General features: G+C 39.3%; 2 protein-coding genes across 12 annotated transcripts in view; one reads left to right on the plus strand and one right to left on the minus strand.

Moving 5' to 3' along the window:
• LOC134659000 (hepatoma-derived growth factor-related protein 2) overlaps positions 1–4555 on the minus strand; it is a 30837-nt gene extending 26282 nt beyond the window's left edge. Inside the window, exons 1-7 of the mRNA XM_063514607.1 lie at positions 4168–4555; positions 3354–3409; positions 2543–2702; positions 1930–2072; positions 1644–1802; positions 1358–1516; positions 1113–1230 (exon numbers count right to left, since the gene is read on the minus strand). Of these exons, the coding sequence (XP_063370677.1) occupies positions 1113–1230; positions 1358–1516; positions 1644–1802; positions 1930–2072; positions 2543–2702; positions 3354–3409; positions 4168–4254 (882 nt within the window). The 5' untranslated portion in view covers positions 4255–4555. The remainder of the gene's footprint in view (positions 1–1112; positions 1231–1357; positions 1517–1643; positions 1803–1929; positions 2073–2542; positions 2703–3353; positions 3410–4167) is intronic.
• A 64-nt stretch (positions 4556–4619) lies between these two features.
• LOC134659129 (phosphatidylinositol 4-phosphate 5-kinase type-1 alpha) overlaps positions 4620–18426 on the plus strand; it is a 91281-nt gene continuing 77474 nt past the window's right edge. For 5 of the 11 annotated variants that reach the window (XM_063514741.1, XM_063514743.1, XM_063514745.1 and 2 more), the window contains exons 1-2: positions 4620–4933; positions 5063–5106. In XM_063514741.1, coding sequence (XP_063370811.1) covers positions 4840–4933; positions 5063–5106 — 138 coding nt within the window. In that variant the 5' untranslated portion in view covers positions 4620–4839. The remainder of the gene's footprint in view (positions 4934–5062; positions 5107–18426) is intronic. The other 6 variants (XM_063514748.1, XM_063514750.1, XM_063514749.1 and 3 more) reach the window with 2 other exon arrangements.

Below are 18426 nucleotides of genomic sequence, written 5' to 3' on the forward strand. Positions count from 1 at the left end.
GGAGGCACTACCGTGCCCCCAGATTTCCCGCACTAGTTCGGGAAAGTAGCAGTAACGGTAAACAAAAAAAACAGAACTAAAAAATCTTTACTTACAAATAAAAAATACACACATTAATCCACTCTGAAACATGGTTTTCATGCATTTTTTTAAAGAAAACTTTATATTATTATAACATTTTGCGGGTCAAAATAGTAACATTTTGACATAGGTACATACGAATTTAAATAACATCAACACTAAACATAATCATGCTACATGCATTGTTTGTAATAATAATTTAAACATTTCGTCGCTATACTTACTCAACCTCATATCTGCAACAATCATTTGATGGAAATGTCGCTTTTCTTTCATTCGGAATACGGGTGTTTTTGTCATCAAATGAGTGTTGCAGATACGAGGTTGAGTAAGTATAGCGGCGATTTGTAAGAACTCTCGACAAGTCAGCGTCCGTCTCTACGGCGCTGACTTTGGCTATGATCTGAATTAATCTAAGGATTTCAGCGCATCACATATTCGTCTTAAAAATGTGATTTATCGTGTAATCCTATTTTGAATTGAATAACCTGGACCCTGTTTTTCTGCGGGTAGTTGCGAAAAAAATTCTATCTGGAGCATAGAGAAAAAACAAAAATCTTTTTATAGTTGGTCAAACCAATTTGGCAGTCAGTACCAGAAAAACTATACTGATCCTTTTCTTTTGGGTGCTAGTACTAGTGTAAGACAAAGATAGTATGGTTCTCTCTGTCTATATTTCAAATGAGACAGTTCTTTGACAAACTATAGATATTTTATTTTACTGGTATAGTCCGTCAAGCTTTTTCCTGTTTGACAGACTATAACAAAATGAGTTAGTCAGAATATATTAATAACTCTATGGGGCAAAGTAAATCTAACCTTGTCGACGGTCTCGTCGGATGTCAATGGCGGCGCTGTGGCGGTAGTATGGTCGCGTTTCTATCGCCTGTGTTCATGCCACGTTCTAACAAGTATGTTAGTGTGAAAGTGACGCATGACACGACAGGTGATTAAAACGCGACCATGCTACCGGCGCTGGTCTGCTGACGGCGTGAACAGTAATCCACTGGGCAGTGTAAAGCAGATGTTACCTCGTCCATGGTCTCGTCGGCGGCCGTGGTGTCGATGGCGGAGTCTGCGGTGTCGTTGGCGGTCTCGTTCATGGAGTCGTCAGCCGGCGCTGGTCTGCCGACGGCGTGAAGTGATCCACTGGGCAGTGTAAAGCAGATGTTACCTCGTCCATGGTCTCGTCGGCGGCCGTGGTGTCGATGGCGGAGTCTGCGGTGTCGTTGGCGGTCTCGTTCATGGAGTCGTCAGCCGGCGCTGGTCTGCCGACGGCGTGAAGTGATCCACTGGGCAGTGTAAAGCAGATGTTACCTCGTCCATGGTCTCGTCGGCGGCCGTGGTGTCGATGGCGGAGTCTGCGGTGTCGTTGGCGGTCTCGTTCATGGAGTCGTCAGCCGGCGCTGGTCTGCCGACGGCGTGAAGTGATCCACTGGGCAGTGTAAAGCAGATGTTACCTCGTCCATGGTCTCGTCGGCGGCCGTGGTGTCGATGGCGGAGTCTGCGGTGTCGTTGGCGGTCTCGTTCATGGAGTCGTCAGCCGGCGCTGGTCTGCCGACGGCGTGAAGTGATCCACTGGGCAGTGTAAAGCAGATGTTACCTCGTCCATGGTCTCGTCGGCGGCCGTGGTGTCGATGGCGGAGTCTGCGGTGTCGTTGGCGGTCTCGTTCATGGAGTCGTCAGCCGGCGCTGGTCTGCCGACGGCGTGAAGTGATCCACTGGGCAGTGTAAAGCAGATGTTACCTCGTCCATGGTCTCGTCGGCGGCCGTGGTGTCGATGGCGGAGTCTGCGGTGTCGTTGGCGGTCTCGTTCATGGAGTCGTCAGCCGGCGCTGGTCTGCCGACGGCGTGAAGTGATCCACTGGGCAGTGTAAAGCAGATGTTACCTCGTCCATGGTCTCGTCGGCGGCCGTGGTGTCGATGGCGGAGTCTGCGGTGTTGTTGGCGGTCTCATTCATGGAGTCGTCAGCCGGCGCTGGTTCTGCCTCCTGTCACACATAGGTATTATACTTTTAAATACCACAAGAGTTACAGTAAACTGCAGACATAATGTTTCGATTTTAAACACCTAACAGTAATGATTTATTTTTATTTTTTATGAATCGTAATAGGTAGAGGCCTTGAGTAAAAATAAGAGAAACAGGCCGAGCTGGTGGAATTGGTAGCGTGTTGGGCCGGCAATTCAAATATGTATGTTCGAATCTCACATTGGCCAGAGTTGAACACAGTTAATTTTTTCATTGTGATAGACATCTGTAATATCTGTATATACAATTTATAGAGGAACAACTCAGCTTTACGAAAACTTAATATTAAAATACCTATTTCAGTAAAGCCGGGAGTCATAACCTTTGCTCTAGAACGCTGCTTGGATTCTCTCTTTATGATGTTAAGTTTTGACATTTTCAAAAATTGTAAGTCAATTCTGGTTTTTCAGAAAATTGCCAAGAAGACTTACCGCCAAAGCTCCAATGACCTGCTCCAAAGGAACATTATTAGTGAAGTCATGTTCAATCTGCTTCACACCGTCATTGAAGTCCTTGCGCTTCACCGACTTGTTCAGGAACTTGTCCTTGTTTTCAGCGTAGTCGAATATCATGTTCGGAGGCAGGTTGGCACTGGAATTAGGAAATATACAATACATTACAAATCCACTTTATTGCACAACCTCAGAATAAATGTACATGGAAACACAAATAATACATGAAGACAGAGGTAAACAACAGGCAGCCTTATCGCTAAAGAGCGATCTCTTCCAGCCAACCTTTTATTCATTAATATAATAATAATATATATACAATTATAGTATATACAATTTATACAATGTATAATTAATGAATTTAACTTTAACAAAACATTTATTAAGTTTATTGAAACAATCCCATGCGAGTTGTAAACATGGGTACCCTACAGCCCATCACACTTGCCACATTACGATGATATTATTTCATTCAACAAAAAAGAATCAAATTTATTGCCTATTTCCTTACATAACATCTAATATATTTGTATTTATACAAAAATAAAATAATTAGAAATATATTTGTGATTCTCACAATAAGCCTTGATATAATAAAGCATTAAGCATTTGATATATAACATAATATTGTTTGAAAAAAGATACATATGTGTAACCAAATTAAACTTAATTAGTTCAGTCGTTTTTAGAGCAAATAAACTGTTACAGACGGACAGACACAAGTTTCTTTTAAGCTTTAAAAATGAAACGGTTCTTGCAGTTCAGTAGGTAATTAACTGATAATACTCACGTCTCCCCGGTGCCATAGAAGTATACGAAATACTTCTTGCCATTCTGTTTTTGTACCTATAAATAAAAAATTAAAATAGTTCGAAATGAAACAGAATGTTCAAACGGAGAATAAGTAGTAATTATATCTGCATCAGTGCTGCTTGTATATGCAAGACAATGTTTTTATTTATATAGCCCTTTATTCTGAACATATTTGTTGATTTTAGTAGTAATTTTAGTTTTGAATATTTATATGAAGTCTCTTAGTTCAGTGTGCCTGTCGGCAAAGGCCTCCTCCAACTCCTTCCAGTATTTCCTCTCTCTTGCCACCCTTGTCCAGAGTGGTCCCACTGTGAGTATAATTTCGTCTTAAGACAATTTTAATCTGATTTTGCCCCTTTTATAAATTAATAGTCTTTGTGTTATGCCTATATTTATCTATTTACATACAGATTACTATCACTAATGAGCATACATTAATAGTCCTTTGTGTCAGTAACATTGCACTGACTTAGATTCATACTAATAATAATAGAAAATACAGTTATGTGTCTAGTTTGGTATATAGAAGCACATAAGTTAGCAAAATTGGAACAGAATGCCCAACTTCTATTGTCAAATTATGTAATTTAAAAGCTAGTTTTCGCCGTCAAGCAGGCCTCAAAAGGTAGCAAGGCTGCTATACAGTATAATTATTTACATAATAACTCAGTATCCAAGCGTGGGGATGGACATGAACATGTCTTCCCGCCTAAAACTACACTAGGACTCCATTTCAAGTCTTTTGTTTTTAAGCCTATAATCATATGTGTAAATAAAATATAAAGACTTACTCGAGCCGGCCATGCTGGGTATCCTTTGACTTTGGCGAATATAAAGTCGCCAGACTTGTATTCTCTTACTTTCTTGCCCATTTTCATAAAAACAACGCCGTCAATCGGTAAATATATTCGCCGATTATAATATCAACTATAGCCGCACGACGCTATCTGCAATCACGTATTAACCAAGTTGAGTCTACAATGCTTAACCAGAGAGCGCGTCTTCATAAAAACAAGATGAATTTCTTTGAGAATCAAAACAGACGCCAAGATAAGAATAAGAAATAACCTTAAAAAAATCTCTCCGCGGCAAAGGAATGACGGAAAAGAAACAAACATGGCGTTCGCCGATATCAGAGTTGCCAGTGTTAAAAAATAAAATAATTCCAACGAACGCAAAAAAACCGTCAACTTTTTTGGTAAATATCGATTGACAACACTATGCCAAGAACTCTATAGTCTATGGTCATTTTTTCAGTACGGCAACCCAGTTAAATATGAACGGTCGTGTCAGACGGATGTAACTGGGCGAGCTTTTTCGCGTAAACTAATTGATTTCTTCTAATTAAATTACTGTGAATCGTTGTGTTAGTAATGCAAGTGTGATGTGAGCCATGATAAATTATATTGTGCAAAAATTAACTATAGTGACTTCAAAATAGGGGGTGTAACAGTGGAACAAAAATGGCTTCGGGCGACACGGATCATATAGAAGTGATGGAATCCGGGATAAAAAAGTCGGAAATTGTAGCCCAGCCGTCGGGGTCGGAAGATGATGGTACATAATTTCTAAATCTAATAATACTCTGCTTAATCCTGTTCGATCGCTCTCGTGAAGTGCAGTGCAGTTTAGTGTATCTAGTGAAGAATCCAGTGTCCTTATTTCGTATTGTATTTTGCTTTTCAGATCGAGACAGGGTGTCGTTGGCTGAAAAAATGGTGCCCTACGACGTGAGTATTGCATATATTTGTATAGTTACGTTTATTTTCATTCATAAGTGAGTGAGAGAGATGTTTAGAGAAAGTGAGGCGGTGTAGCAATTAATTTACATAATTAGGGCGATTTTCATTAACCGTCTATTAAATATGAGTTCAATGCCGATTTGTTTGATAATATTCTTATACTGTCACAACAAAGATAATAGGATGAAATAAAAAAGATTTTCTCTTCACCAAATGGAGGTAACATGAAAATTACCATCACACTATTTATAGTTATTCTAAAATGGTATGTTTTATCTTGAAAATTTAAAAAATAGTTATTTGTCATAGTTTACATAGGCACTGAACCAACATGTTTCTCAGAATAGGGATGTCATTGTAAAATTGTAAACACTCGTCAGATTATAATCTCGCTAGTTAAATTATAAACTAACGGTAGGGAGATTATAAACTAACCTAACCTACGTTAGATTTAAACTAACGGGTTCACAATCTTACGGTGTCAGTTACACACTGCTGGATCTCATATTTATCAGAAGATACCCAAACATAGCAAATTACTCATTACTCAGTTGTTATGTACCTACAAATCTATCTCATTCTAAATAAATCTAACTCTTAAGCACCACAGAGAATGCGGAGACCTAATAGAGATGTAAAAATAAAATACTGTCTGGGCACAATGCCCTCAAGGATTTTCATGAGATGTTCAAGCGCAACAACAACACCCGTCTCAAAGGTCATCACTTAAAGTTAGAAAGGCATAGGTCCCACAGTAATCCATACAAACACTTTTCGAGCAACCGAGTAGTTAGGGCTTGGAACAAACTCCCTGTGAGATGTGGTTTCAGCACAAAATGTGAACCAATTTAAAAATAAATTAGACAAGCACACCTATACATCTACTTGTCAATGATTACTGGATACAGGCTATATCAGTTGTCACAACTGCCTGCCTGCTAATAGAATAATAATAATAACAAAAAGTTAAACCACCTACAAATTTTACAGGCAAAAAAGTTAGTTTATTTCTTTCAGATAGCATAAAAGATAGCAATTTAATGTAATTCTTATATACCTGTAGCGGTGTACTTTCGTTTGGGTAAAATGAAACTTGACCAAGTAATTATTTGCTAAACAATAACTTGACTATTGCTAACTTAAAAATTGCGATAAGTTCTTTTGCCAAACATTTTTTTGGGAAATGATAATTTGGGGAACATAGTTTGGGATGTGATACTTTGGGAAACGTTTTTGGCCCATTCGTTAGTAAACCACCTGTAGCATTACCCGTATGCCTATAGTGTTATGATATTATTTTATGTGTTAGTAGCTTAACTTGCCTTTTTTTAGTTTTTTTTAATAGCCTATATTGTTGATGGCCACTGCTGGGCCAAGGTCTGCCCTGTCTTCCACCACACGTCATGGCTTTGTGCATACTTGTCATAAAATAAATTGATAAATATTATAGGACAGTTCCATATTCTATTTCTATCTTTCTATCACCGCACCGCTCGCCATCGGCAGGGTGTTCATCCACACACCCTAGAACCTAAATGGTCGCGTACTGTGCGGTTTAAGAGGAATTTCCTCCCGCGGACGCTCCGGCTGTGGAATGAGCTCCCTTCCGAGGTTTTCCCGAGGGTCTACGATATGGGGTTCTTCAAAAAAGGAGTGTACAGGTTTTTAAAAAAAGGTCGGCAACGCGCATGTAACACCTCTGGAGTTGCAGGCGTCCATAGGCTACGGTGACTGCTTACCATCAGGCGGCCCGTATGCTTGTTTGCCACCTATGTGGTATAAAAAAAAAAAAAAATATTCCGGTTGATATGAGTCTAGTGAAACTAACTGTGAATCATTCAAAACCGTTAAGCTCAATAAGGCTCCTGTTGTGGGTACTAGACAAAAATATAGGAACAATTTATACGGTGGGCCTCATGAGGATAAATAATTTAATATTGTCAACCATTATGCATCTATTAATATTAGCTTATATCTTATATTCCATGCAAATCTACCATTTATGAATTCAAGATTTATTAAACATAAAACTTGATAATTACATAATTAACTTAATCACCTCCATTGTTGTAGTGATTATAAATTGCATGGTTTTTTTTAATGGCATTCATTACTCAAGCACAATCATTTGATATGATCAGTATTTTTACATTATAAAACCTGTTGGGAAATTTATTTAAACACGGGAGATTATAGGGTAGTTGACACATGTTGAATTTTATAACTAAATCTAGTTCAATAGATAGAAAATGAGCAATTTATCACAATAAATTGAAAATTTTAAAAATATATGGGAATTATAAAAAAATACAACATCTTAAAGTTTCAAAAAAACTATTTTTTTTAACTTATTAAACATGCCATTATTTAAGCACTGTAAGGGTAAGTGTTTCCAGTGTTCACTCGATAAAGGCCCCTCCTGTAAGAAATAAAACAATATTAAGTTCTGATTAAATACTAGTTACATCATCCACTTAATTACGAATGTATTAAATTGCCGTATTTAATATGTAATTAGTTGTATTTAATACTAGCGACCCGCCCAGGCTTCGCACGGGTTACAAAAAACCTTATGAAATTATACACCTAAATTTTCCTCAAGTATCACTCTATTGATAGGTGAAAACCGCATGAAAATGCGTTCAGTAGTTTTTGAGTTTATCGCGAACATACATACAAACTGACAGACGCGGCGGGGGACTTTGTATTACAGTCTATCACGTATGGTAATTAAATAAAAATAATTATTTATTTACCTTCTTGTAGCGAATACATTACAAACGATACCTTATGGTTTAAACTATGGTGCACATATTAATAAATAAATAATTAAAGCCTGACCAGCAATATAATCACTCGCCATGTTGCGGAATTTCACTGTAACTATTTTTTTCATACTATACTGAACTGTTACCATATACATGAGGATAACAGCGCCCTCTTGACAATGATCATATATTACTGGTTAGGCTTTATATACATTTTTTTGATAGTTTTATACGTTTTTTGAGTTTTAGTCGTGTGTCGATAGATGTCAGTAAATTTACTGTGACTACAAAATGTACTATGACAGGCTCTCTATACTATCTATCCTCTTTGGCCTAACGGATATTATTTTGATACTTTACAAATACCAAAGTTCAATTTACTGTAGTTTAAGAAGCTCCAACGCTCCCACGATCAAAGGCGGTGTTCCCGTGCACCGATTGCTGTTAACTTGCGTCATCGTGTCGCATCGCAGCGCCATCAGGTGCCCCCCAGTGTCCACGGTCGCCGCGAACAACTCCCAAGCCCTGTTGTGGTGGCAAGAGTTGTCACTGTTCACACACCCGGGCTGCCTGATCCCGCCATTCGGGTAGATGTCTACAGTGCCGAGGGCGTCAGTGGTGCCAAAGGCTCTTGTGCCACTTATATTGGTGTGGATGACTTCGACCGTGGTGGCGTCGCTGGCCCTGAGACGCTCTGAGCCAGAGCCCCAGCGCTCACCAGCGGGGCTCAGTGCTGCAATATTAATGGGACGTTTTATAACGGACTGTGGAAAAATTGTGCAAGCATGAAGTTAAAAAAATACTTAAATGTTTAAAATAAGAAAAACCGACTAAGTGCGAGTCGGACTCGTACAGGAAGGGTTCCGTACCATTACGCAAAAAACGGCAACAAATCACGTTTGTTGTGTGGAAGCCCCACTTAAATGTTTCTTTTATTTTGTTTTTAGTATTTGTTGTTATAGCGGCAACCGAAATACCTACATCATCTGTGAAAATTTTAACTATCTAGCTATCACGGTTCATGAGTTAGTTTGCTTTACTCATACTCATACTCATTTATTCTTAAAGCCAGTTTACATGTCAAATAAAATTAGAATGATACAGTAACACTTAAACTTAAAATTATATATACAATCATAATCGAAAATTAAAACTAAGCTTTTACATTGCTACTGACATATCCAGCTTGACAGACTAGATACATCTTCTAACGCACCTGTTATTTTAACTGCTCGTGCAGTAACGGCAGCGTTCCGATTGGCTATACCCACGATGTGAGCTCCCAGGTCAAAGCCGATGAGGTGAAGGCGGCCTGGGTTCAAGTTGGCTATGGACCCTATGAAGGTCCTTAGTAGCGTAGCGATTGAGGGCACGACCGCCACGGCCTGCTCGTACGAGGAGAATGAGAGGTAACCCCAGTCTAACATGATGATAACCATGGTCCTGTCTGCAGAGGCGAGCGCTGCAAAATGGCACATGTATAGCTTATTAGTTGTTTTCTTGTTTTAAAATTAAATGTGTATGTACCTACTTATAACTAATACTAACCCTTAGCTTTAAGTTTAATTTATTTGTTTTAATTTTACTGTTTGTTACTAACAACTATGAAGTCTGTTCTTCGAAATAAAGATATTTTATTTATTATTTAGCCAAAAAAAAAAGAAATGGCTTTTTCGGTTTCGGAATGTTCCAGTCTGAGCCCCTAGTTTACATTTCGTTCGTTCGACTAGCGTTCCCGTTTGCGTTTTGTCTATTTTTGTATGGGATTTTGACAGCGCGCAAAGCGGGATGCTCGTGAAGTTGACCACCCCATATTGTTTGCCCGCAAATGGCGTATCTATATCGTTAGGTCATCGTTAGTTCACGTTTGTTCAGTAGGTAAAACCGTAAGGACCCGACGTTTTAGAAGCTCAAAATCCCATACAAAAAGACACTTAACGCAAACGCGTACGTCACGTCACGCTATCGAATGAAAACACTAGACTAGAGACTAGGGGTACCGGAACGGTAGTTATATAATAGTAAACGACGAAATTTGGCAGCTACGAATGGTGGTTGAACTTATACAAATTGAGAGATTTTTTCCTACACGTAATGTTACCCAAGATATCCAAAATGCACTAACAAAATTGATGTGCTCATTGCATTTAACACCCTGAATAATACGGTACTCGGCGGGAAGAAGTTGATAACTCGAGATATTTTATTGAAGAAATTTGAACTTAAAATTGAATTGCATAAAGTTCAAATTTCTTCCATTTTTTCCCGCGAGTTATCAACATCTTCCCGCCGTGTACGGAATAGGTACTTACAAAACCGGAGGGCATCTCCAAAATCACTGTAGACGCTGCTTTCTCGTCCATGGACCACGATGGCCACATTTTCATTGCCAGTCAGGCCGATGTCGGTCGCCGCCCCGGGTGTCGTTATAACTTCCGTCATGACTAAGCCGCTTGCCCTGTTATGTTATAATTATAAAACTAGATAAGTTTTTGACAAAAAATTCATGTTTGTTACAAGCTTTTATCGCTGACTGTACTTTTCTTTCCACAGGCAACTAAAACCCATCGAAACAATTCTAAAAACACAAACAGAATTAGGTTGCGTGGTTTTATCACAGAGTTCCTGTGGCCACCTCCTGTCTCCATCATCAGATCAGCTCGATGGTCACGGGAGTTTTCTATGCATTTGAGTAATTGTATATTACATATACAATATCGTTGTCTGAGCCGTAATACAAACCTTGAGCTACTGCGGGGCTTAGTCAATTTGTGTATGAATGTTCTAAGTATTTATTTATAGCCGTCGGGGCAAAATGTTCTCACCACGACGTTTGGAAGTATCTGGGATTGGTTAGCCGCGGGGCCCTGGGATCCACGGTGTCCGCCATTGATGCAGTCCTGCATACTGAAACTGACAAAACATGCCGATATTGATACAGATGTAGTGCACAATTGTTTTCCATCGTATTTTCACGGAAACGTACGAACGTGTCTTGCTATTTCAGTCAGTCTCGGTACAAAAAGTACTGAGGTTGACTGAAGTAGCATGACAAATACGAACGTTTCCGAGAAAATGCGATGAAAAACAATTATGCACTAGGTACATCTGTAATTGAAACTATTGGTGCCCAAGCGCTCGCAAATTAATTATTTAGGCAGCTTTCGAAAAAAATATTTGATGTCACCGGGGACCGTAGAGCTGGCTAGTTCCTCGCTCAACGGATCGGCATAGCCATTAGCATGATTAACATAATAAAATATCAATATAAAAAATGACAGACATTACAAACACATCATATACATATAAATACATATCTTTAACAATATTTAAAATGTACAAAACTAATAAAAGTAAAAATATTTCCATAAATACTTACAGAGGCATGCACCAACAAGAATAAAGTTTATTTGCCACATGTTTTTGACACTTCGCGAGCTACTGAATAAACGATGACGGCTAGACTACTTTTTATATCCCATGACACCCAGTTAATATGCGGATTATCTATACAATCTAATTATTGTTCCGATCGGTACTTCCCATTAGATCGTTAACTGATATTGGGGACTCCCTGTTATCAGGACAAGACATTTTTACAACCTTTTTCTACTCCCGTACTTTTATTTATATTCGGCTTCGCCTCAAATTGTTACACGCCACTCGCCTTTTTTGACCCCTCTTAAACAACGGTTGCATAAAATACTATTAATTTTGAATAAACAATCCATATTATTGTTAGTACAAGGCTCAACAAAATTTATAAATCTATGTTAGTGATAAAAAGAAGATAAAAATAAAAACAAACAAAAATAATATTAACTAATTAAAAAAAATTATTTTATTTTATTATTTTTTTTATTTTATTTATAAACTCAAGATAGGTTATAGGCGTTCCAAAATTGAAGCGCTTAACTTGTGACAAATTGGACAAGTTTCCTTTAGACGCGGCTGGACAAGCGAGAACTGTGCACGTGCTAACGAGCTCCCGCACACCGAAAGAGAAAGAGACGACCTTATGTTTAACAACGAGTGTGACAAAGATGGATGTAATGAGAAAACTAATCAAAAATAACAGATTTCTTCGTAGGCACAGAAATAAATATGGAAGTATCTTTTGTGCTCCTCAAGTATGACTATAACCTATCTATGGTTATATAATATCATTGGCGTTTTTTTATGTTTGTTTATTATGATTACAAGCTTTTATTTAACTATTTTAACTTGCCCTGTTAGTATGTTAGTGTGGGTCAAAATAGCTGGATATATTTTATACTAAATCATCATTAACTAAGCGAGTTGAATATGCACTTTTGCAGCTTGTCGGACTGGACTCGGACATCTGCCCAAAAGACAATAGTTTTTTAGGCATATTGTATCCCACACTCATATCTGTCTGCCCTAATTTGGATGTCATTGAACTTGTGACTCACTGCGTTTGCGCATGTTAGTTTGAGTGCAGAGGACCCACTCTGAAGAAAAGACGCCTTTGTGTTATTTGTGCAAGTTTGTCATTATATTGATTTATTTATGAGAAGGTAACATAATACCACAGAATAAATAATAGTTATGCTTATGGCTAGCCACCAAAATTGGTGTGGAACGGATGTACCTGTAGCAAAGCGACGAAATCGCGGAGTGAGCCACGCCTGATAATACAGAGATTTTCTGTTAAAAATATATTCTAGTTGTCTATTCTCCACCAGCGACAAGTCAAAGATGACATTTACTGTCACTGATCTGTATCCGGTCTCTTTCAAACATGGCTTCCGCCCACTAGCTGCCCAATTTGTGTCGTCCCTATTTTATTTTATTTTACCTATACAATTTTATTTATACAAGTTTTTAAATCAATTTTTCATTGTCGATTATTAAAATAAAACAACGTGATATTCAGAAGACATCAGTTTTATTTAATCACAAGATCTTCAACACGTGCCAACCACTGCGCCAGAGTCTGTTTAACAGGTTATGGGCCCAGATTATTGAAGATTCTTTGTGAAGTGAGATCAAGACTGAAAATCTTACATAAACATTTCAACGATGTCTTCAGAAAATATGTCGAGATTGGCATCAAATTTGGGCGGACACATAACCTCAATAGAGAGATTGACTGGCATCGATACCTACATTCCGTGGAAGTTTGCGGTGAAAATGGTTTTAACATTGGAAGGTCTGTGGAAGTGCGTAGAAGGCACGGACACCGATGCGGGTCGCGACGCGAAGGCACTGGCGCGCATAAGTTTGTCGCTCCAACCGGCCCTGTACCAACACGTGCGTAACTGCACCACATCGAAGGAAGCATGGGACAAACTTGCGGAGTGCTACGAAAATAAAGGATTATACCGTAGGGTTCTCCTACTGCGTAAGCTGCATCGGGTCGAGTACGGCCAATTCGCATCAATGTCGGACTACATCAACAACGTCATGGTCTTACTTAGTACAACAATTAGAAGACATAGACAAAAAGGTGGATGACGAAGAGGTCGCCGAGATTCTGTTGTCTGGTCTGCCTCAAGAATATGACGTATTGGTATCCAGCCTCGAGACTGCGTGTCTGACTAGTACCTTAAGTTCGGATGTGGTCCGCATGAGACTTTTACAAGAGGAGCACCGTAGGAACACCGAGACAGCGTCGTCTGCTTACACCGCGACAAGCAAGAGAAGATGGTAGCAGATGTGCTAACAAAACCCTTGAGTACTGTAAAGCATAAAAGTTGTATATCTGAATTGAGTATTAAAAATGTATAACAAGTGATCTTACAGGGCTATCTATCCATCTTATTTCTTGTTATTGTATGTAAATGATAGGAGACATGCATGGTGAATTCATGATATAGAAATGTTTAAATTGTGATATTAATATGTATGTGTACTCTTGTCGAAGGTAGAGAATAAGGAGGAGTGTTAAAAATATATTCTAGTTGCCTATTCTCCACCAGCGACAAGTCAAAGATGACATTTACTGTCACTGATCTGTATCCGGTCTCTTTCAAACATGGCTTCCGCCTACTAGCTGCCCAATTTGTGTCGTCCCTATTTTATTTTATTTTACCTATACAATTTTATTTATACAAGTTTTTAAATCAATTTTTCATTGTCGATTATTAAAATAAAACAACGTGATATTCAGAAGACATCAGTTTTATTTAATCACAAGATCTTCAACACGTGCCAACCACTGCGCCAGAGTCTGTTTAACATTTTCAAAGCATTAAGCAGATTAGCGAAGCAGACACTTGGAACCCCCGCTTTGAGTCGTCTTGTCATAACAGAATCATTAGGAACAACCAATTTAATTTGTACGGTACCCAAAGGGTAAAAACGGGACCCTATTACTGAGACTCCATTACACTGTCCCGACTGTCCGTCTGTCTGTCTGTCACCAGGCAACAGCCCCATGAACCGTGATAGCTAGGCAGTTGAAATGTTCACAGATGATGTATTTCTGTTGCCGCTATAACAACAAATACTAAAAACAGGATAAAATAAATATTTAAGTGGGGCTCCCATGCAACAAACGTTTGACGGTTTTTGCGTAATGGTATGGAACCCTTCGTGCGCCAGTCCGACTCGCACTTGGCCGGTTTCTTTATTATGAAAATACCTAGTACATGTGTGAAAGCGTTCACGTTATAGAAAAGAATTGTTTTTTATTCGTAAACACACAGACAATACACATAATTACACAAAAAGAACATAGTGAAAATAAAGTGTCACGAAATGGCCTCATCTCAGCATGTTATATGGACTATATAGAGTGAAGCCTCTGAATTTGATGTGCCCATGTATGCAATTATGCATAAGTGGAATGATTTAATGATGTCACTGTGCACCGAGTTGAATGTATCTTACGATTCAATACAAATCTCTTAAATTGTATTTAGACGAGTCAGATATGTTGACCCTGATCTAACTACATCCAGTATGTTTATTACAATAGTTATTACAAGGGTCGATGCCATCGACAGATCGATTGGTGTGGTAACACCCTAAATGAGACGAGATTTGTTAAAGTAAAGATGTAATCACAAATTAAACGTAATATTAGATTAAATAAGGGCTTAATTACTCTCAAAGAATTTCCAAAATATGAGAAACATAATAGTACCTACATTGGGGGGGGGGGGGGGGGGAGCGATATTTTTTTAAACGAGGTCTATAATTCCCGACAGCCGCAGGATTTGAGAACCCTAAATACCTCCTTGAAGAACCCCATCAAGGGAAACACCTCAGAAGGTAGCTCATTCCATAACTTGCACGTTCTGGGCAAAAACGAATTCTTGGTTTGCCACGTGTCGAGGAAGTGATAATGAGCTTTGTTTCTTTGATGTTGTCCTATAGAAAATAAACAATGCAGTATACCCATTTACTTCTGCCGGACACGCACCGGCGACGCTCTCAGCGGTAGAAAGCAGTCGCTGTGGCCGAAAACGGCTAGATGATGATGATAGAGGGTAGAAAAGAAACATTTTTTCATGAATGAACTTATTTTCCCTCACATTAGTATATTTACAACGATCACAATAATACTCTATTCTAGATCATAATAATGAAGCTAGAAATATCTATTGTGTCAGAGTTTATTGACCTATCAAAAGTAGACTTTTAGGCGTGGGTACAGCGATTAGGTAGGTCGGGGTCAATGGAACAGCGACACGGCTGTTTCGTATAATTACTGTAACTATTAACATAGGCCTACAACTATTAGGCTGTAACTATTAAGGGACCCACTGATTACCAGTCCGCCGGACGATATCCTGTCAGTTGTTCGGAACTATCACCTTTTGCGTTTAACTGACAGGCCGATATCGTCTGGCGGACTGTTAATCAGTGGGCCCCTTTAGGTACATTCATTGTTTGTAAAAATCTCGTATCTCGCACTGCTATTTAAAGTTAACACATTCATTGCCACCCAGCTAAACAAGACATCCGCGCCAGACCACAAAAATTTCTTCATATAAAGCTTGTAGTACCACGATCCCGACTATCGGGTCGTCCGGCCTGGGAACGAAATATAAAATACCCGATAGTCGGGTTTTCGGCACTGAATGTGTTAAAACGCAGTAACTTTGTAATCTATGTAGGCATCCTATACATAGTTACCACATTTTTCGTTTGATTGACAGAACAAGATACGAGTTTTTTATACGCGAACAAGAAACATGCCCTTGAACGTAATTAATGAACAAGAATGTATCAAAAAGTTACTACACGAATCGAGATGAGTGACTCACACAGCAAATATGACCGTCGCTGTAATGTTTCGCCGCCGCTCGCCTGATAACAGTGATAAGGATTGCGTTGGAAAATGTTATTTTTATGAGGCTACATTTAGGCACTGTTTACAGACATTATCATAAACATATATGTGTAAGGCCTGAGTGGACGCTCGAAGCGGAGCGTTCGGCGGGGCGTGCAGCGTGGCGTCGGGCTCACGCGTGATGTGAGCAGCGTGCACTAAGGCCGCTCCTATACGTTTGCATTTGTTTAACATGCACGCCGCACTCCCCGCCCCGCTGCACGCCCAACTCGAGCGTCCACTCAGGCCTAATGGCTTATACTATGTGTAGTACTATCGCTCACACTGTTAAATATACATCGGTGGACCTTATGCCTTTTGTAATAATGTCCACCGATGTACAGTCAGGAGTGTTACTATTTGTTTGTACTTACGAATCGCCCCATGGTAAGCAATTTACCTATTTAGCAATTCGCCCCCATCTTAAAGCCCAGCAAACGTACTTGTAACCCCTCTGATGTTTTAGGTGTCTGTGGGCAACGGTATTTGCTTACTATTCGGGGGTTCGTCTGCTCGTTTGTCTGTCTTAATAGTTATTTACGATACAAGTGTGAAAAATAGGAAATTCGCACGTATATCGTTATCGTTTCACAATATAGCCCCTTAAATTTACGACTTAGGTACCTAGTGACGTAATGTGCTTATTATAGCACAGGGTGTCGTAATGTAGCACCAGATGTACTGTAATAGTACATTACATAATACCTAGAATGCTCCAGATCGCAGGTGTTTGTGGCCCGAACCGAAGATGAGGGCCATAAATATGCGATCTGGGGCGTTACGAATTACCGCCCGTGGTTTGTCTAAAGTTTTACATCTTGCCTTGGCCACAGAATAAATAATAGTACTAGGTACAGATATGGCCGCTAGGTGACGACAGCACCACGCGCGGCTTATGGCTAGCCACCAAAATTGGTGTGAAACGGATGCAAAGCGACGAAATCGCGGAATGAGCCACGCCTGCCTTGGCCAGGAAGTGAGATTTTCTCCTCGCGTAGCGGCCACTTAAGCTGGAAACAAATTATCGGACGCGGCTGACGGACGCGGCTCACAGCCGCGACTTATAGGTAGGACTAGGACTTATCTAGATAATGAATATACACTGAACTGTGCAAACTACCGGAGGTAAGCCGTGGATGTAACCTTGTGCTGACCTTGAGCCTTCGGACATCCGACAGAAATCTGGCGCGCTGGATGTTTCTGACTGTGCACACTTTTATGTCGCGCGCGTCAGCCGCGTCCGATAATTTGTTTCCAGCTTTACGGGCCTAGGGTGACGTAAAAAACATTACATATTTATATTGACCTTCATTAATGGCGCACTTCCCGACTGACCTTATGCAAGATAAGGGCGCATTCACACGCACTTGGCTATGACCTTCACCGATGGTGTGTACGCGCCCTGATGAAACCAATGCTATAAAGTCGATTGACTTATTGATCACATGAATAACTTGAATAAGCGTGTTGGTTTTGTGGGTTACATGTTAAACAATTCATGGTAGTACCCAAAATAGCCTTAACTATCGTATTGTGGCAGTAACGGGTCGAACTTTGTAGGCAAAACACTAGCAATAGAAATGTTATTATTAAAAAAACTTAAGAAATGCCCTAATTATATGTAATTGCGTTCAAAACAGTGATACTTCAAATTTTTTTTATCTATAACTTCACGAGAGTTTTAAAATGCTACAGTCAAATCATGTCATTGAATCATATCAAAATCAGTTAAGGTTTTTGTCGAGTTTAGCACAGAGGCACGACTGGCACGATTAGCAGTATCTAGGTGTCTACAGTGTGTGGCCTATAACGCGGGCGAAAAATTAAAACGTAGATTCTACTCCTCAAACAATAAAACTTTTGTTCAACAACTTTTTGAAATTATGTAGTCTTAAAATTGTCCCTTTTTCAAACAAACTAAATAATATTTTCAATGTACTTTAAATTCCGTCTAATTGACATTGCCCGTCAGTCTTGTCACCGTAAAGGCATAATCAATTTCGTAATACATTGCGTGTTCGATTAAATTTTAAAGTGTTTTAAAATACAAATCACAAGTTATTTTTAAAAGTCGCTGAACAAACATTGTTTAGTTTGAGGAGTAGAATCTACGTTTTAATTTTTTGCCCGCGTTATAGGCCACACACTGTATATGGAGCACATCCCGCCGTAAGTTTACAAACATCATGTGTATTAGGTACGTACAGTCAGCTGCAGAGTATATAGATAATTATGTAG

The sequence above is a fragment of the Cydia amplana genome, chromosome 24, assembly GCF_948474715.1.
Source record: "Cydia amplana chromosome 24, ilCydAmpl1.1, whole genome shotgun sequence".
In the NCBI taxonomy this organism is placed as follows: Eukaryota; Metazoa; Arthropoda; class Insecta; order Lepidoptera; family Tortricidae; genus Cydia; species Cydia amplana.